Genomic DNA, 21,843 nt, shown 5'->3' with positions numbered 1-21,843 from the left:
TTATGAATAAATCTGGACAGTTTTTTTTTTTGTATAGCATATTCTTCTCCTTGAAGAAAATATTTAAAGAATAAACATTGTCTCACGGGTGTATTACTACAAGGTTTTGGGACAAACATTCATAGCACCTCCCTTTATTTTTCAGTATCTATAACCAGCAAGGTTAGCTCGGTTCACAAATCCTTTTCTTAAGAGTCACCATCACTTGATTAGCACTAAAGTGGAAAAGATTTTTTTTTTCTCAAAGAGTGATCTGCATGATTGAAGCAGGCTGATGTCAGTCTGTGTGGAAGACAAAGCAGGATAAAAATTCTCTTCTTAATTTAGTCAGGTGTCAAATTATTAAAGGTCGACACTGCAAGATTGAAATGTTATGAAAAGGTCTGAAACATGATCAGGGTTCTTATAGAGATTCAACATATATCAGTGAACAATGTTGCCAAACTGTTTGGCTGAACTGAATTCAAAAAACATTAGCAAGAGGAACATAATGTTAATCTTTTATGTGTATTTAACCGTTATTCAAAATATTAACACAAAACACAAGCAGAAATGGCCATTAGTGACTAATACAAATGCACTGAAGAAGGTATCTGCTCCAAAATGTAGGTTTTAACAGTCTCCTCTGTGTTTTCCAGTCAGTCAGTCTTTCGACCAAATCAAGGAACTGAGATGGCATTAGTGAAATTCTTAAACTACATACACTTTAACAGTGGGAAAAATGTCTGTTCTGGTATGAATGGATCACAGTGGTGCGTTTGACAAAGTTGATCATGACATTTTCAATAAATACCAATGGATAGTGAGTGAGATTGTGTGGTACTGTGCTCAATTGGTTCAGATCTTATTTGGAGGTGCCTACTTCATATCATTAAGCCATTTTAAATCTAAGTTATCGACACATGGACTTGTTCAACTCTAGCTCAGATTATGGAGTAGTACAACATCCTCTAAATTATCAACACTGATGATGTACACCTTTATATTTCCATGTCACCTAATCACTACAAACACTGTCTACAATGTCAGTAAGTGGACTGGTTGTATGTATAATAATAAAAAGGGATAGATTTCCAAACGTGTTTAGGGTTTATAATGCGCTTAATGATCTAGGGCCAAATACATTTTAGATTAACAGATCAGGTATGAATCATATAGATCCCTCAGGACAACTGAGACCCATTAACTTACTGTTCCCAGGACCAGAACTAAACAATGGGAGGTATTTTTTATAGTTTGTATGAAGTTTCTATAAATCTGAATGTTATTATTCCTGCTTACATTTGAGCTATTTTTGTTTTAATGTGTCCTTTTTTTTTTTTTACTTTTGTTCATTTGTTTCCCTGTAAAGCATTTTTAATTACCTTGTGTAAGAATGGTGGTATGCAAACAAACTTGCCTTGCCTCAACTGGCTGTTAAGAGGTGATCAGATGAAAGGACATTTTAACCTTATGGATGGTGTTGGTTTTTGGGTTTGTAGCTATCCGATGGTTACCTTTCTTTGTCCTTCTTTCATATTAATAGAGTACCCGACCCAACACTCACAACATTGATCTGTTTTTGGAGTAGAAACACCACCAACTTTTTAAAGAAGCATGCAACTTTTTTCGCTGAAAATCTAGAAAAAACATTGGGCATCATAAAATACTCACATTAATGTGTAAGGCTGAATCATAGCCAGATATCCTTATTATGTTCAACTACTGTTCATTCTTGTAGCATCTGTTTTGTTATATCGTCATGCAGAAATGGGTTTCTATTTAAGAAGCTCTGCTATTTGCTGCTCCACTTACCCTGACAGCTCCAAAGTGAAACTTTAATCTCTCTTCAGTGGCAATAGCAGCTGATAGCTATTAAGGACAAAGCCTGGATACTGAAGTGGAGCTCTGTTTACCCACATCACTGGCTGCAAAACTTCACCAACTTCTTGTTATGTTTGCACCCTCTGGCCGCTCTGTTTGGGCCTGAATTTCTACACCTAATCAAGGAGCTGTGTGAAGTGAATTATTATTCCCTTATTTTGGTCTGCACTGTTTTTTTCTTTTTTTTTTTTGCTGGAATAATAATGCTTCAGATTTTCTATTTTTTGCTGATCCTTGACCACATCCAGTGGCCATTATACAGTTAAGCAACTTAAATTAGGGTTGTAATCTGATTAAATTTAACCTGCAGGATGTGACTGAAAATTGCAGGTTTTTAAAGTGAGCACACTGCTGTTTTACCCACTTGTACTTGGGTGTAATGCAGCTTTTGCTGTGCTGCAGCCAACACATAAAGCTCCTGCTGTGTGAGAGCAAAGGGCTGTTTTGCTGTGTGAGCTTTCCTTTTTGTGTCAGAGAAAACACTGTGCCGAAGCCCAGAGTCCACAGCAAGCAAAATGAGACTTCACAACATCTTAGTTTTTAAATTCAAACTTTTCTTAAACAGTTGGAGAGGAATATTATTTCCCCATGTTTCTGTCAGCGTCTTTCATGTTAATGTGTTAACAAAGACATCTGTTTATAAGTTACAGATGCTAAGGAGGCTTCTTGTTGTGCAGTAGGCACAACAAGAAACTTCCTTAGCATCTGTTTCATGCAGCTTTGCTCTTTCTGACAATTTAGTTTCAAAGTAACTTCTGTTATCATGAACCGAGGACATGTTGAGAATGATCCTTTCTTCTTTGTTGGGCTTAGTTCTTTAATCTAGGAATGGTTTCAGCGATTTCTAGGGAAAAATAAAGAACGTACAGATACTCAAAAACTTTCACCAGCACCAGAGTGGGAATGTCCACAGTCACTTTCTATGAAAGTAGCTTTTGGCACTTTTTAAATAAAATAACCCCTCCTTGAACCACCTCCTTAATGTGGTGGAGGAGGGTTTGAGTGCTCAAATGATCTTAGGGGCTATGTTGTCTGGTGCTTAAATGCCCCTGATAGGGTCTTCCATGGCAAATAGGCTCTGGGTGACAGGTCAGAGAAAGAGTGCTTCAAGACAGCTTCATGAGGACCACACAATCGAGGTATGTGATGTCACATGGTACAGTGGAGCCAGGGTCCTACCCTGGAACTAGGCCTGGGGTCGGGACTTGTCGGAGAGTGCCTGGTGGCTGGGTTGTTCCTTGTGGGACCCGGCTGGGCCAAGCGCAAATGAGAGATGTGAGGTCATCCCCCAGTGGTGCCCACCACTTGCCGGGGGAACCATGAAGGACCGGTGCAAAGAGGATCGGGCAGTGTACGAAGGTGGAGACCTTGGTGGCCCGATCTCCGGATGCTTAGGATGGCTCTAGAGATGTGGAAGGTCACCTCGCTTGTGCGGGAGGTTGAGAGATATCGACAAGAAATAGTCGGGCTCACCTCCACGCACATCGTGGGCTCTGAAACCCGTCTCCTCGAGAGGCGCTGGACTCTCTTCTACTCTGGAGTGACCCACGGGGAGAGGCGTCAAGCTCGGGTGGCTTTGCTTGTTGCCCCCCAGCTCAGCAGTCTTGTGTTGGAGTTTCCCCAAATGGATGAGAGGGTCGCATCCCTGCTCCTTCGGGTTGGGGACAGGTCTCCGACTGTCGTTTCGGCCTTCGGGCCAAGCGGGAACTACATTATTCTCCTGGGGACTTCAACGCCCACGTGGAAAACGACAGTGACACCTGGAGAGGCGTGATCGGGAGGAATGGCCTACTGGTCTGCTGGGAACGTCTGGAGCCCTTGGCCAGGGATGTATTTAACTCCCAACTCTGGGAGAGCTTTGATCAGATTCCAGGGGAGGTTGGAGTGGACCATGTTTTTCAAGCTATTGTCAATGCTGCTGCCCATAGCTGTGGCCATAAGGTCTACGGTGCCTGTCGTGGCGGCAATCTCCAAACCCGGTGGTGGACACCGGCAGTAAGGGATGCTGTCAAGCTGAAGGAGGAGTTCTATCGGCTATGGTTGGCTTGTGGGACTCCTAAGGCAGCTATTGGGTACCATGAGGCCAAGCGTGCCGTGACCCGGGCTGTGGCAGAGGCAAAAACATGGGCCTGGGAGGAATTCGGTGAGGCCATGGAGAGGGACTACCAGTTAGCCTCAAAGTTATTCTGGCAAACTGTCTGGCTCCTAAGGAGGGAGAAGCAGTGCTTTGCCAACACTGTTTACAGTGGGGTTGGGGAGCTGCTGACCTCGAGTGGGGACATTATTGGGCGGTGGAAGGAGTACTTCGAGGATCTCCTCAATCCTGCCGTCACGCCTTCCCTGGTGGAAGCAGAGGCTGGGGACACGGGGTTGGACTCTTATCACCCAGGCTGAAGTCGCCAATGTGATTAAAAAGCTCCATCGTGGCAGGGCTTTGGGGGTGAATGCCACTGAGTACCTCAAGTCCCTGGATGTTGTGGGGCTGTCATGGTTGACATGCCTCTTCAACATTTTGTGGTGTTTGAGGACAGTGTCTCTGGACTGGGAGACTGGGATGGTGGTCCCTCTTTATAAGAAGGGTGAACGGAGGGTGTGTTCCAACTATAGGGGGATCACACTCCTCAGCCTCCCTGGTAAGGCTTATGTCAGGGTATTGGAGAGGAGAGTCTGGTGGATAGTCGTACCTCGGCTTCAGAAGGAGCAGTGTGGTTTTTGTTCAGGCCCACCGCTCCACATTTGTTTAGTGGCCCTGAAAAAGGGATTCAACCGTGTCCCCTGTGGTGCCCTGTGGGTGGTGCTCTAGGAGTATGGAGTTGAGGTCCCTTTATTAGGGTCCATCTGGTGACTGTACAAGCGGAGCAGGAGTTTGGTCCGCATTGCCACTATGTCGGACCTGTTCCCGGTGCATATTGGACTCCGGCAGGGCTTCCCATTGTCACTGGTCCTGTTCATAACTTTTATAGACAGGATTTCTAGGCGCAGCCAAGGGCTGGAGGAGTTCTGGTCTGGGGACCAGTGGATTTTGTCTCTTCTTTTTGCAGATCACATGGTCCTGCTGGCCCCCTCTGGCCAAGACCTACAGCATGCACTTGGGCGGTTCACAGCCGAGTGTGAAGCGGCTGGGATGAAGATGAGCTCCTACAAGTCCGAGGCCATGGTTCACAGCCGGAAAAGAGTGTTTTGTCCTCTTCAGGTTGGAGAGGAGTTCCTGCTTCAAGTGGAGGAGTTCAAGTATCTTGGGGTCTTGTTTACGAGTGAGGGGAGAATGGAGCGGGAGATTGACAGATGAATCGCTGTGGGTGCTGCAGTAATGGTGACGTTGTGCCGGTCCGTTGTGGTGAAGATCGAGCTGAGCCAAAAAGCGAAGCTCTTGATTTACTGGTCGGTCTATATTCCTACCCTCATTTATGGCCATGAACTTTGGGTCATGACCGAAAGAATGAGATCCCGGATACCATCGGCTGAAATGAGCTTCTTCTGTAGACGTGCCTGGTTCATAATTTGTTAAGAATTTAGTTGTTTTTTTCTCCTTTATTTCATTTATGAAAATGTAATGGTTTTGAGCAAAATGTTTTATCATCATCCTGACCAACAGCTGTTGTACTATTTTACATTTTATGTCAATGTATTATGTGGGATTTACACATGTAAGGATGTGGGCTTGTGTGTTTTAAGGGTCTGCTTCCCTCATTATAACTTAAGCAGTGAGCAGTGCATGCTAGATGCTCAAACAGGGGTAGTTGAAGACACCTACAGTCAGAGTCACATGGGATACGCAATATTTCAGGAAATTCTTTGAAATAAGTCTCAGAAATTGTATATTGCTTGCTACTCAGCCGACTATAATGGTGCGTTCACACCGAATGCAGATTCTACGATAGGAGCGGCCGATTTACATGTTATCCCTATGTAGAGGAGCGGAGCAGCGCGAGGCGGTGCGAAGGAGACAAAGGACGCAATGCGGAAGGCGTGAAGCGGGAGCGGAGCGAGAGCAATGGACGAGTTGAAATATCTGAACTTTTTCCTAAATTCGCGTTGCGTCAACCAATCAGGGACTGGATGTGGCTGTGACGTAGGGTGAAGGACCACAGTGGAGAAGAAGCGGTTGTCAGTGAAGATGGAGGACCAGATCATAGTGGCGGTGTGCGGCAATCCAGAGTTGTATGACTCAACTAATTACTTTCACCGAGGCAAGTACAGAAAGGACCTGGCCTGGTTATGTTTAGGCACAAATATCTTATATTTAGGAGATGTGGACATTAAAAATCGGCTGTTTTTTTTATTGAGCTGAGATTTATTTACTCACCAGACAAGCGTTCAGCAGCGGGGATACAGCGCCGATAGTTTGTTTCCCAGAGGCCGATTCGTCTCCCAATGTGGGATAGCAGATCTTTGAACTGGGTCCTGGATAGACGCAAGTACTGCTGAAATCGACTGTCATCCAGACGCAGCTCCTGGAGTAGGCGGTGGTACTCTCCGAATTGTTCCCGTCCCTGAAGAATCTGGTGAACCCAGGGATGTCAACGCCAGCGGTGTTTTTCGGCTCTCCACAGGTAAAACACCGTAATTAGGTCCGTGAAATCCATGTCCGCCATCTTCAGTTGAAACCAGCAAGCAGCAGATGGAAGCTCCTCCTATTTGATGACGCGGTGAAGCGTTGCCGCTTGTTGCCAAGTGGCAACGCGGAGTTCACGCGGAACGTCAAGCGGGCAAAAGCACACAAATGATGCAAAATATTCGCAGAATCCGCGTTTGGTGTGAACACACCATTAGAATGGTTAGCTATGAAGCTAAAGATTATGCACACTTTTCCCTAAAGATAGTTGTGTTTTGTTTTTATATAAAACAAAATAAATTCAAATAGGAACAATAAAAATTTTTACCTTATTCATTTGTATCTATATGATTGTTTTAGAAGTTGGCACAAAGACTGATAATCACTGTCATCTGGGGTCTAACTAGCTCTGTCACAGGCTGAAGGAGACGTTGCAGGTCATGTAACAACACAGCAGCAGCATCACTGTGCTGTCCAAAGATATGAGGTGCGTGGTATCAAGACCCATTGGAAATACTTTGAAAAAATACTAGTATCGACTGAAATCAGTTGACATGTGCTGAGTAGGTAGGATAAGGCCTGTGTGTAGATTGAAACAGATGCCTGCTGTTTAGGCTGCTCAGCAGGTTGCAAAGATTTGTCAGGTGTCTGATTTACAGATGCAAATGAAGCAAACTGTTTATTTGTTTATCCCAGGAACATTTGAACAAAAATATGCTGCTTCTTCACTATTAGCATCAATTGTATATATGTTCCTCTTTTCAACAAGATGTTCATCGAAACAAACACTTGAGATAAATGTAGTGCTACAGTCAAAGAAAGGTCCTAAACATATTATGTAATGTTCAGAGAGGAAGAATTAATCTTTATACATCACTTGCTCAAACATAAATTAGATGCTCTAGATCTTGTAATATTTTATTACTCCCCCACTTAACTGTTTAGCTAAATATCTCGCTGACACTAACTGATCTGTAAAATTGCCCTGTTATGTATGGTTTTATATTAAATTCAAAAAGACCAACATGGACTCTAAATACGTGTGCATGTAGGTTCTGCTTAAATAGTTTCTCTTTTATGTTCAAATCACAATGTGTCACTGGTGTGTTAATTATCCTGAGATGCATTAACTGCTGTCACAACGTTTTTTCTTCACTGCTCTGATAAGTCGGTATGCCAGTTGGGAACAGCTCAAAATCTTGTTAATACAGGGGAAACCTGAAATACTCCTGTCAAGAGCAAAAATTTAGACCCTGTTGTTTGCGAGACGCTCCTGGTCAACTTCAGAGTAACTGACAGATTGTCAGGCCGACACAGTGTGAGATAAATCTGCTTTCTTTGCCCCCACACTGTACCTGATAATAGTCACAACAATTAAACAGCTTTGCACTCTGCTGAGTTCTCAGCTGAGCACATGTTGGTTTTCAGAGCTGAGCAAATATGACACCAGGCAGGGGGAACACAGACATTTGTTCTTTGTTTGTTCATTTTGTTTACAAGTCAAATGAAGCTATATTAAATTTAATTCATATTTTAAAATTTTAATGGCTCGTACTTTAAGTATATACTAAAAAGAGAGGTAACAATTGGAAATAAAGGAAGCAGTTCTAAATTTGAAAAAAATACAGACTATGTGGTGAATTACAGGTACACCTGCATAAAGCATCACAAGGGCCACCCACATACCAAAAGCCAGATTTACTTAAAAAAAGAAAGGAAGGAAATAACATAATAATGGCCTTTTACTGGCATCATAACCACTTCCAGTCATCTCCTGGTTGATGTGGTAAGCTTTAAAAATCTCAGTATTTTAAAAGACTCAGTGCTATATTCTGTACTCCATATCATTTCTTGTTTTTCTGTACTGTGGCTTTGTGAGAAAAACGTCCAGTATCAAGGTGGAGTGTCTCTGCCACAGTGGCCTCTAACCTGTCTCCATAAATACATTTCATACCTTGCTACAGTTGCTCAGATGAGAATGGATAAGCCTGCTGTAGATGAAACCGAAAACATCAAACAAGCTCCAAACACCACAGAAAGAGGAGAAAACATTCTTTTTACATCCCTGTTGTTTTCTTGGGTTGGCTGTGAGGAACTGAAATTGACATGTTGAAACATTTAGTTTTTGATTCACATAAACAGGAGTTTGATTTGTGTTTTAGGCATTTATATTTCTTGGGCAACAGAAAGCTTGAATCAAAGAAAAACATTAAACACAAGGAGTATGTTGACTATTTTTGAAAGAGAGACACCTGGAAGTGTAAGTTAGGCAACTCTTGCCCTGTTTTTAGGACTTTTACACCTTGAGCTGGAAGAAGTAGTATGGAAAATACCCTTTCTGAACTCCTCACTCGGCGGAGCTACAGTAAACAACCACCTTTAGACACAAATAAATGGGTTTCCTTTTGCCATTAACCTTTTTGTCATGGGGTCATCATGACTTACAATGCCTAAAAAGTAACAAACTCTGTTTTGGATTCGTTACCACTAAATGTACCACTATAATATTAAATTTTGTATAAAACTATTGGCTTAATATTGAAAATGTGTGCATCATATCGGCATACATATACTGTACATATGAATTTAGAATTTATATAGCGCTTTTTCAGTCTTACCGTTTTTCCAATCGTATCGACCACTCAAAGAGTTTTCACTGAACCCACATTTACGCAATCACACTCACATTCATACAAAGATAAGCAGATTGGTAAACAGCTTTAGTTTAAGGGCCTTGCCCAGAGGCACAATGACATGTGAAACCCTCAACGTTCGGATTGCAACACAACTACTCATCCCACTGAGCCACAGTCTCTGAATATTACTTTAGTTTATTACTTTATGCTTGGATAACAACTGAAACTGTTGACAATCCAGTTTTACAACAATGTCAACATTTTACAGTAGATATTTTTATTCATATTGCTGTGCAACAATTAAGTTGTTTATAACTTACAAAAGCTAATGATTTATTATATTTATATATATTCATATTGCAGTGTCTGGCCAGGTTTGGGATTTCTCAGTTGAGCATGCTGAAGCTCTTTTTATTTTATTGGCCCTTTTTGTTTTGACACACAAAAAACATGGCCAGCCGTCGTCAAAAAGACCTGCTCTGTATCATTACCAGGAAACCCTGCTGCCTCCTCTTTGTTTTGCTCTCAGAATTAAACATAGATGAAAAATATTTACACAAACACAGTTTTATCCATTACAAAACAGAAAGGATGAAGTCACTTGAGTGATGAGAAACACAATAACAAACACAATACAATTCTCAGTTGAAATTATTGTCGCAAAGCTAACCTACATATTATGCTATTGAGTGTTTTACGTAATCGTACACTTTTTTTAGTGGATCAAAGGAATATTTTCAGAATTCAGACAAAACTAGTAAAATACAAACATTTGTAACATACAGGGGTTGGACAATGAAACACCTGTCATTTTAGTGTGGGAGGTTTCATGGCTAAATTGGACCAGCCTGGTAGCCAGTCTTCATTGATTGCACATTGCACCAGTAAGAGCAGAGTGTGAAGGTTCAATTAGCAGGGTAAGAGCACAGTTTTGCTCAAAATATTGAAATGCACACAACATTATGGGTGACATACCAGAGTTCAAAAGAGGACAAATTGTTGGTGCACGTCTTGCTGGCGCATCTGTGACCAAGACAGCAAGTCTTTGTGATGTATCAAGAGCCACGGTATCCAGGGTAATGTCAGCATACCACCAAGAAGGACGAACCATATCCAACAGGATTAACTGTAGACGCAAGAGGAAGTTGTCTGAAAGGGATGTTCGGGTGCAAACCCGGATTGTATCCTAAAAACATAAAACCACGGCTGCCCAAATCACGGCAGAATTAAATGTGCACCTCAACTCTCCTGTTTCCACCAGAACTGTCCGTCGGGAGCTCAACAGGGTCAATATACACGGCTGGGCTGCTATAGCCAAACCTTTAATCACTCATGCCAAACGTCGGTTTCAATGGTGCAAGGAGCACAACTCTTTGGCTGTGGACAATGTGAAACATGTATTGTTCTCTGATGAGTCCACCTTTACTGTCTTCCCCACATCTGGGAGAGTTACAGCATGGAGAAGCCCCAAAGAAGCATACCACCCAGACTGTTGCATGCCCAGAGTGAAGCATGGGGGTGGATCAGTGATGGTTTGGGCTGCCATATCATGGCATTCCCTTGGCCCAATACTTGTGCTAGATGGGCGCGTCACTGCCAAGGACTACCGAACCATTCTTGAGGACCATGTGCATCCAATGGTTCAAACATTGTATCCTGAAGGCGGTGCCGTGTATGAGGATGACAATGCACCAATAGACACAGCAAGACTGGTGAAAGATTGGTTTGAAGAACATGAAAGTGAAGTTGAACATCTCCCATGGCCTGCACAGTCACCAGATCTAAATATTATTGAGCCACTTTGGGGTGTTTTGGAGGAGCGAGTCAGGAAACGTTTTCCTCCACCAGTATCACGTAGTGACCTGGCCACTATCCTGCAAGAAGAATGGCTTAAAATCCCTCTGCCCACTGTGCAGGACTTGTATATGTCATTCCCAAGATGAATTGACACTGTATTGGCCGCAAAAGGGAGGCCCTACACATACTAATAAATTATTGTGGTCTAAAACCAGGTGTTTCAGTTTCATTGTTCAACCCCTGTAAACTATAACATTTTTAAAAAACAATAATAGTCCTTTTTTCTTAAAAATAAGACACATTTCAAGATTTTTCTTGAAAATCTAATGTGATCTTTTTACTCTTTAAGGTCAATTTATTGCTGCAGGGGAGCTAGTGTTGGATATCTCAAGTAACTCAGCAGGATTTTGCTGGATTATTGACTGTTTTCATATGACATCTTTCTCAACAAGTCCAAGAAACGTACTTGCATTTATGCTCAACAGCTAGGACGGTTGTATAGAGAAGCAGCATTCTTTTTAATGCAACACAATCCAGACTTCCATATGAGAAAAACTTGGGGTCTCAAAATAAATTTTAAGTTCACTATTCTTATCTTGCTTTTGTAAAATTACCACTGCTACACTGATTTTTCTATTACTGAGCTCATAGTATCTGTACACTTTTAGAATCATTACTATCATCATAACACCACCAACAACCTATGCAAAACATTTTGTTTTTTGTTGTGTAACCGCCCCTTCATCTATAAACCACCGTTGCCTTGTGCCAGTATGCTTTCCTTTCCCACAGCTCTATTGAAAGCCACTTTATGCTTCTAATGTTATCGGTATATCTGTGTACAGATACCCCAGGTGAGCTATGCCTCTACAGCTCCGGAGCTGAGTGACAACACCCGCTACGACTTCTTCTCCCGTGTGGTGCCTCCAGACACCTATCAGGCCCAGGCCATGGTGGACATTGTTAAGGCTATGCGCTGGAACTATGTCTCCACTGTGGCCTCAGAGGGAAACTATGGAGAGAGTGGTGTCGATGCTTTCATTCAAAAGTCTCGGGAGGATGGTGAGTACATTTGACCTCATACAGTATGTCTTCCACTCATATGCCACTGGTTATCTTGCACTCAGTTTCAGTCAAATTAAAAAATTTGTTCAAGGAAAATAAGAAGCAACTTCTATTGTAATTAGAAAATTAAAGAAAGGCAAAAATTTTGGAAAACAATTAGCTAAATAGAGACATTTGGAAAGAAAAACAAAAAAGTAAAACTTTACTTTATCAAAGAGCCGCAACATAGCAATAGACTGATTAAGGGTGGAATCACTTACAAAATTCATCGCATGGTTTGGTTCAGTACACCTTTTCTCTTTGTTTTTTCAACACTCCAGAAATTCCATATTTCAGCATTAGATTTTCAGCTGAGTTTGAGGAATAGTCAGGATGTTTTAATTCTATATATTTGTGCAAAATATAAACAATGAAAATAAATGTTATACAACTTAAGATCCTTAGACGTTCTGTATTAAATAATTTTTTTTACAGTAAATCCAAAATACAGAGGCAGCTTGCAAAATCTACAGTTATAAGCAAACTGAGGTACTCTGACATATATCTCACATACTCGCATAAAAAAATAAAAATAAAAATAAAAAAATCAGGAGAAAATAGACAAAAATATTTGTGTTGTTCAAGACAACACAAATATTTGACTGTTGGTATGACGTTCTTTTTCCAAAATACTGTTCTAATTTAAAAAGACACACCCCTTCAAAAAGTCTCATTAGTCAGCAAAACATTTTGCCAAACATCTTGGGGATCATCAGGATGTATACTGGATATCTGAAACTTAAATTATTTAAGTAATTAAATTAATTTACTGCTGGCAATAATGTAAATGTATGCACAAAACTAATTAATAATTTAAAATGCAGCAAGACCAAGATACCATGAGATGGACAATCTCATTTTCACTATGATCCAGTGTTTCATAAACCATGCAACCACCAATTCATATTATTAACATTTTTACTCCACCCTAAGCTCTCTTATGGAGGCCATTTTTGCTCAGTCTCTTTCTTATTGTCAAATTATAAACCCTGACCTTAACTGAGGCAAGTGAGGCCTTCCGTGCTGCTCTTTGAGCTCTTATAGCCTACTTAATGTTATCAGGCAAGTTTTTTTTTTTTAAGTGATTTCTTGATTCTGGAGGTCTGGCAGAAATCTGGCCTGGGTGTAATTCCTTTTCACCCCTAAATCATACAGTTGCGGTCTATAAAAAATATAACTGCAATGCTTTGGTCTAAATGGAGTTTAAACGAAAATTCAGAATTAAAGACTCACCCTCGCCGTCTCCACCGTCCAATGACTTCCCCGTGCGTCGCCCGGCCTTCCAATCAACATCCTGTCCGCTTGATTCATTATCCAATCACCTTCCGATGCCTTGTTTTTAAAAAGGACATTTGGCTGTGTTCCTCCTCGCTTGTCAGCTGAGCTCATCCCTCCTCCACCATCTTCCTTCACCTCTACTCCTGGTTTCCTCGCTCCCTGGCCGCCAATCCACCACCAGTGTCGGATCGGGGGGAAGACATCTCTAAATCTAAGCCTTACAAATGATCATCTTAGCTCATATCATTCACAGCATTCATGTCTTCCTCCTAGGTCCGAGCGCCAAAGATATAATAATGTAATTTCACATCATTAAAACTTTTCTAATTGCCAACCCTCTCTTTGTGAGTCTTTTCAGATTGAAATTCCTTGATACTGTAGCTCCACAGGCCCCTCTTTTACCCTTGTGCATCTGAGAGCAACTTGTTTTGGTGCTTTCTCTTTAAATGCTGTTAAGGCACTTTACACCCCATCCCCCCAGGTCAAAAAGTGCTCCACTTTAACCCATTCCACCATTTTTGTAGTTTGACAACAGAGACACTTATTTAGCAATGCCGAAACAAGACAAAAATTGCAAAAATGTTTATGTAATAATAATACAGGTCCTTCTCAAAATATTAGCATATTGTCAGTCAGTCATTTTCTACCGCTTATTCCATAGTGGGTCGTGGGGGAGCTGGTGCCTATCTCCAGCAGTCTATGGGCGAGAGGCAGGGTACACCCTGGACAGGTTGCCAGTCCATCACAGCTTAGCATATTGTGATAAAGTTCATTATTTTATCTAAAATATATGAATGTTAAATTTTCATCATGACATTATGGAAAATAATGAACCTTTTTTTATTAGCATATTGTGTTCATTATTTTCCATAATGTCATGATGAAAATTTAACATTCATATATTTTAGATTCATTGCACACCAACTGAAATATTTCAGGTCTTTTATTGTCTTAATATGGATGATTTTGGCATACAGCTCATGAAAACCCAAAATTCCTATCTCACAAAATTAGCATATCATTAAAAGGGTCTCTAAACGAGCTATGAACCTAATCATCTGAATCAACAAGTTAACTCTAAACACCTGCAAAAGATTCCTGGGGCCTTTAAAACTCCCAGCCTGGTTCATCACTCAAAACCCCAATCATGGGTAAGACTGCCGACCGGACTGCTGTCCAGAAGGCCACTATTGACACCCTCAAGCAAGAGGGTAAGACACAGAAAGAAATTTCTGAACGAAAAGGCTGTTCCCAGAGTGCTGTATTAAGGCACCTCAGTGGGAAGTCTGTGGGAAGGAAAAAGTGTGGCAGAAAACGCTGCACAACGAGAAGAGGTGACCGGACCCTGAGGAAGATTGTGGAGAAGGGCTGATTCCAGACCTTGGGGGACCTGCGGAAGCAGTGGACTGAGTCTGGAGTAGAAACATCCAGAGCCACCGTGCACAGGCGTGTGCAGGAAATGGGCTACAGTTGCCGCATTCCCCAGGTCAAGCCACTTTTGAACCAGAAACAGCGGCAGAAGCGCCTGACCTGGGCTACAGAGAAGCAGCACTGGACTGTTGCTCAGTGGTCCAAAGTACTTTTTTCGGAGGAAAGCAAATTCTGCATGTCATTCGGAAATTAAGGTGCCAGAGTCTGGAGGAAGACTGGGGAGAAGGAAATGCCAAAATGCCAGAAGTCCAGTGTCAAGTACCCACAGTCAGTGATGGTCTGGGGTGCCGTGTCAGCTGCTGGTGTTGGTCCACTGTGTTTTATCAAGGGCAGGGTCAATGCAGCTAGCTATCAGGAGATTTTGGAGCACTTCATGCTTCCATCTGCTGAAAAGCTTTATGGAGATGAAGATTTTATTTTTCAGCACCACCTGGCACCTGCTCACAGTGCCAAAACCACTGGTAAATGGTTTACTGACCATGGTATCACTGTGTTCAATTGGCCTGCCAACTCTCCTGACCTGAACCCCATAGAGAATCTGTGGGATATTGTGAAGAGAACGTTGAGAGACTCAAGACCCAACACTCTGGATGAGCTAAAGGCCACTATCGAAGCATCCTGGGCCTCCATAAGACCTCAGCAGTGCCACAGGCTGATTGCCTCCATGCCACGCCACATTGAAGCAGTCATTTCTGCAAAAGGATTCCCAACCAAGTATTAAGTCCATAACTGTACATGATTATTTGAAGGTTGACATTTTTTGTATTAAAAACACTTTTTTATTGGTCGGATGAAATATGCTAATTTTGTGAGATAGGAATTTTGGGTTTTCATGAGCTGTATGCCAAAATCATCCGTATTAAGACAATAAAAGACCTGAAATATTTCAGTTAGTGTGCAAGGAATCTAAAATATATTAATGTTAAATTTTCATCATGACATTATGGAAAATAATGAACTTTATCACAATATGCTAATATTTTGAGAAGGACCTGTATTTAAAACACAGTACGGTCATGTCCTCAAGGAGCTTAAGGCAGCACACAGCACTAACATAAGCAGAAGGCATTATGCAACTGCTGTCAAAACAATGGCCAGGATGTCATATCAACACAAAACAATTAAGGTCTAAAATGAAGTTGTCATTTTAGCATCATTTGCAGCTTACCGCTTTGCTGTGTCCATCGTTTATATAGACAGAAGGAACTGACCTACTACTGGCAGAGGTTCCTGAAGGTACTCATCCTTGAAGTACTTCAAAACAAGAGGAATTTCCCTACTGATGTGGGTACATTTAACTTAAATTAAAATTGTTCTGATGCTGGGGGACAGTGTAATGAATTGTGTGGGTTAATACAACTGAACTTATTGTCTTGCAGCGTAGGCATACTTGAGCTTAGTTACAGTGAGAAATAAAAATGGCGGATACGCAAAGGTGGTCAGCTGGAATTCCATGACCTTCTTTAGCTCTTCTGCAGCAAATACTGTGAAACAGAATAGAGAAAACATAATAGATGATAAAACTGAATTGTCTGAAAAATATGGACCAAACAGAATAGGAAGACATCTACGCAGCACCAGAAGAGACTAAATTAAACTTTTCTGCACTCCTACAAGTACACAACTCCAAGTACCACACAAAAAGTATTGAAAGGCAAAAAAGTGGATTTTGCACAATATCTCCCTTTTAAAGAATACAATCATTTGAAATCCACATTTTGTATATACTCTGCTAAACGTTGGTGACAAAATAAGCAAAAACAAGTAAGAAATCTTTGAGGGGCAAATAGTTTTTCTATAATCAGCACTATATATGGAAAAGAAGAATTGTTGAGTAGTGTGATTTCCTTTCAAATTTAACACCTACTGTTTGAGAGAGCAAGTGTCATTTTCGGTATAGATCTGACCCACATACAGAGAACACTCAGAAGAGAGTTTTTACAGATTTTGTCAGCAAAGTAATCTGAGGAGAACTGGAAACACCAACTGTACGGGAAGGAAGAATAATGGATTGGTGTATAAATGACTGATATGAAGTAAGAAATGGCTTACTAAATTGTTGTAGCTTGAACCACCAGGGAGAGAGAGATTCAGAGTCTTAACTTGCGAGGGAAGATCGTTCAGTTGTCTTCTTCGTTGTGATCTTGATGCCAGCCAAAGGGTGCTCAGGTGCTGATGTTTGATATGGAGTAAGGAACAGGGTATGCTGATGCCTGGGTCCAGGAGTTGGAAAAACGCGACGACGCCAGCTTGGTCCATGTCCGAGAGGTACAGACGGTAGAGAGGAAATAAATCCACAGTAAGATAGATCCTTAACTCAGTAGTTGAGAATCCAGATGCTCAGAGAAACTCTGGAACGAAGTTGGAACTCAGCAAGGTAAACAAAGCCTCAGGTAAAAACCTGCATTGAAACAAAATACAAAGTTACTTGAAGTTCATGAACAAAGCAAAAAAATCAGTAAAGACTGAGCTTGTTACCACTAAGGCAAACACTCTGGCATCAGAGTGCTGGCAGCCTTAAGTACTCCTCCAAGCAATCAGCAGATAGGAGACACCTGTCATCCAGCGCACCTGAGAACTCCAGCACCAACTGTGAAACACTGAATGGTTATCAAGACAAGAGCACCAAACACACACACACACACACACACACACACACACACACAGAGACTCAGACTCTGACAGCAAGAGCTTGTATATTAAAAACACATGACTCCTACAAATGTTAAACAGAGTTAACTGTAGGTGCTTTTGGACTCTCCATCCGATTGCTTTAAGTGCCTTCACACGGTTTTACTGAAGGAGTTCCCAGGATATTTGACTGTTTTGGTTGACTAAGTGCAAGTGTAATTAAAAACAAAAGCACTCAAAGAAAGACTAGAATAGAAATAACCTTTATTGTCCCTCAGTGGGGAAATTCTGGTGTACCCGCATCAAAGTGACAGGCAAGTCAAAGCATGCACATCCACGCAAGGGTAAAAATCTAAAAACAGAAGGTAAGAATAAGAGACTGCACAGTAAGGGCAAAATTACAACATAGGAAATAAATTCTGTGCAGCAATTAAAAATAGCATACTCAGATTAAAAGATTTGTGTAACTGAGTAGGATGATTAAAAGAAAAAATACAAAATGCACATGTACATTTGTGCATGAATAGCAATTTAGTTTTCAATTAAATACAGTTTATATAGCAACAGTTCACAAAGCATATAATTTCAAGGCACTTTAAAAAAAACACTCAATCAAATCATACAGACAGATTAAAAGTCAAGTTAATATATTCCAACTGATCCTAGTTATCAAACAATGCAGTCAAATTCAGTTTGTAATTTAAATTGGTAAAACGTCTGTCTAAGGAAACTCATCATATCATATCAAGTCTTTAACTTGCAGCATTTGTTCCTCCTAGATGAGCATATAGCGACTGTTGACAGTTGTTTGCACTGTGTCAAAAACTTTGCTGCATTTTGGATCACCTGAAGGCTTTCAGCTGCATTTTGTAAACTTCCTGATAGTAAAGACTTACAATTGTCCAGCCTTTAAGTAATAAATGCATGGACTAGTTTTTCAGCGTCACTACCGGATAGGATATTTCTAATTTTGGCAATATGCCATAGGTGAAAGAAGGTAATCCTAGAAACCAGTTTAATATGTGATTTAAATGACATCTCCTGGTCAAAAATAACACTTCGTTACCGGAGCCCAATTTAATGCTACGTTGACCAAGCAGTTTCTTTTTCAAAGACTTCGATCCAGACATGACAACCTCTGTCTCATCTGAATTTAAAACCAGAAACTTCGAAGTCATCCAGGTTTTTATGTCTTCAAGACATGCTAGACAGTCTATCTAACTGGTTCGGCTCACCAAGATTCATAGATAAATAAAGCGGAGTATCATCAGCATAACATTGGATATTTATCCCATGCTGTCTAATAATTTTACCAGAAATATTTGTATGATAAACAGAATTGGCCCAAGCACTAAACCTTGTGGTACTCCACCCTGGTGTTTCGAGAAGGTTTATGATTTACATTAACAAACTGGAATCTGTTGGACAAATAGCATTTAAACTGGTCTAGTACTGTTCCCCTGATCCCTACAGCTTGTTAAAGCCTTTCTGAGAGGATACTACGATCGACTGTGTGTATATATATATATATATATATATATATATATATATATATATATATATATATACATATATATATATATATATATATAGATATAACTACATTCTGTCCTGGCACAATACAAGACAGACAGGTGATTGAGTATCCAAAGTGGTTAGTTAACCAACACACTGAAATACCTCTGGAGTTCTAGTAGTTTGTGGAAAGGCATGGGTTTATGCTGGAACACAACAGAAAGTTGCTTTGCTACTTTGTTTCTGAAGGAGAGGAAAATCACCTTGCGTAATCTGTCTGAAATTCATAAACATATCTGCACTAAAAGATCCAGGCATCACTTAAAACTAATGAGGCAAGCTATGCTCATAAAATAAGGTATGACCTCATTGAAAGATTTCCTGTGAGGGACGTCACCTAGTAAAGGAGCTTTTGCTCAAAAATATATCAAGATGGTCTCATTCTTCTTATTAGCTTTATTATTCCACCCCAGACACTGTAATAGGAGGAGGCAGTCATTCGAGGCTTGAGGTACCACTCTCACAGACCCTGACTCTGAATATTTTAAAGTTGATTTTTTTTCCTCAATGGAGGACAATGTCAGACAATTGGAATTTTTGAAAAAAAAGATGACATAGCACTTTAAAATACCATACAAAGATGTTCTGCTGTTTTTGCACATTGTTTTTACTATTACTCTCAGTCATTAACCATTTCATTACATGATTTTTTACAGCGACAGTTTTGGACCAATCACAAAGAAAACCACTGATAAAATTGTATAAATAGTACAAATTATGCTAGGCCTTAGTAGGCATAAACTTCCCTGTTGTTTTGTCAAAGCTTTTGTTTACAACATCAGCACAGATATATATAAACTGGATTTAAAAAAATATCAAATTTGGAAAGTATTATTATAATATAACCAAATAATTTATTTCACTGTGAATGTGAGGTGAACAGAAAACAAATAATTCATTTTGTGCAAGTCTTGTTGATACTGAGCTATAATCTAGATATTGATAATACAGATAAACAGTACCTCAGAAAACAAGGAAACAAGGACAGAAAACAAGGAAACAAGCAAAGTAATGATTAGCATCTAATATTTCTTGTGGTATTTTTACAAACAATCCTACATCCCTAGTTGGAAGGTGCTAAAAACAACAGTAAGATGGTCCAAAAAACACCTACAATAAATGTAACATTTGTAGGTGGTATGCTGTGTCTCAAATCCTGTTTCTCTGAACTGCAAGGTGTTAAATGTAATAAAGGATTAGTCCTTTATGATTAGTTTTTGCAGAAAGTACCATCAGATCAGCAGCTAGTTATTTTCAACAATTAGCAAACAGGGTTTGAAAGTGCCTATATTTGCAAATCACACATAAAACAGTTTTATGCCTCATTTATTTTTTCAACCTTTTTTTTAACAACGCCAAAAAAGTGCCTCAAATAACTCAATGAAATTGGTTGACTCAAGCCTAGCATACTTTATTATGATTGTAATAGCAGTATTTTCCTCTCATAAATCAGAAGAGAATATTGCTACAATGCTTACAATGATAATATGAAAATACTGCTATCACAATGATATTACAATGATATATATATACAGTACAGACCAAAAGTTTGGAGACACCTTCTCATTCAAAGAGTTTTCTTTATTTTCATGACTATGAATATTGTAGCTTCACACTGAAGGCATCAAAACTATGAATTAACACTTGTTGAATTATATACCGAACAAAAAAGTGTGAAACAACTGAAAATATGTCTTATATTCTAGGTTCTTCAAAGTAGCCACCTTTTGCTTTGATTACTGCTCCGCACACTCTTGGCATTCTGTTGATGAGCTTCAAGAGGTAGTCACCTGAAATGGTTTTCACTTCACAGGTGTGCCCTGTCAAGTTTGATAAGTGGGATTTCAAGCCTTATAAATGGGGTTGGGACTATCAGCTGTGTTGTGCAGGAGGTGGATACAGTACACAGCTGATAGTCCTACTGAATAGACTGTTAGAATGTGTATTATGGCAAGAAAAAAGCAGCTAAGTAAAGAAAAATGAGTGGCCATCATTACTTTAAGAAATGAAGGTCAGTCAGTCCGAACAATTGGGAAAACTTTGAAAGTGTCCCCAAGTGCAGTCGCAAAAACCATCAAGCACTACAAAGAAACTGGCTCACATAAGGACTGCCCCAGGAAAGGAAGACCAAGAGTCACCTCTGCTGCGGACGATAAGTTCATCTGAGTCACCAGCCTCAGAAATCGCAGGTTAACAGCAGCTCAGCTATTCCATCTGGTTTGCGTTGAGTTGGACCATCATTTATTTTTCAACAGGACAATGACCCCAAACACACCTTCAGGCTGTGTAAGGGCTATTTGACCAAGAAGGAGAGTGATGGGGTGCTGCGCCAGATGACCTGGCCTCCACAGTCACTGGACCTGAACCCAATCGAGATGGTTTGGGGTGAGTTGGACTGCAGAGGGAAGGCAAAAGGGCCAACAAGTGCTAAGCATCTCTGGGAACTCCTTCAAGACTGTTGGAAAACCATTTCAGGTGACTACCTCTTGAAGCTCATCAACAGAATACCAAGAGAGTGCGGAGCAGTAATCAAAGCAAAAGGTGGCTACTTTGAAGAACCTAGAATATAAAACATATTTTCAGTTGTTTCACACTTTTTTGTTCAGTATATAATTCCACATATGTTAATTCATAGTTTTGATGCCTTCAGTGTGAAGCTACAATATTCATAGTCATGAAAATAAAGACAACACTATGAATGAGAAGGTGTGGCCAAACCTTTGGTGTGTACTGTATATATATATATATAGTCAGTCAGTCATCAGTCGTTTTTTACAGCTTATTCCATAGTGGGTCACGGGGGAGCTGGTGCCTATCTCCAGCAGTCTATGGGCGAGAGGCAGGGTACACCTTGGACAGGTTGCCTGTCCATCACAGGGTAACACACAAACAACCATGCACACACTCATTCATACACCTAAGGGGCAATTTAGATTGACCAATTAACCTAACAGGCATGTCTTTGGTCTGTGG

At 40.5% G+C, this 21,843-nt stretch overlaps 1 protein-coding gene across 1 annotated transcript in view; it reads left to right on the top strand.

The window, feature by feature from the left end:
* Nucleotides 1-21,843, top strand: part of LOC124857347 (metabotropic glutamate receptor 4-like) — a 281,271-nt gene that overhangs the window by 148,228 nt on the left and 111,200 nt on the right. The window contains exon 3 of the mRNA XM_047348569.1: nt 11,697-11,913. Within this exon, the coding sequence (XP_047204525.1) occupies nt 11,697-11,913 (217 nt within the window). The remainder of the gene's footprint in view (nt 1-11,696; nt 11,914-21,843) is intronic.

This window comes from Girardinichthys multiradiatus, chromosome 20 (genome assembly GCF_021462225.1).
Source record: "Girardinichthys multiradiatus isolate DD_20200921_A chromosome 20, DD_fGirMul_XY1, whole genome shotgun sequence".
NCBI classification, from domain to species: domain Eukaryota; kingdom Metazoa; phylum Chordata; class Actinopteri; order Cyprinodontiformes; family Goodeidae; genus Girardinichthys; species Girardinichthys multiradiatus.
This window is presented reverse-complemented; position numbering and strand designations above follow the sequence as displayed.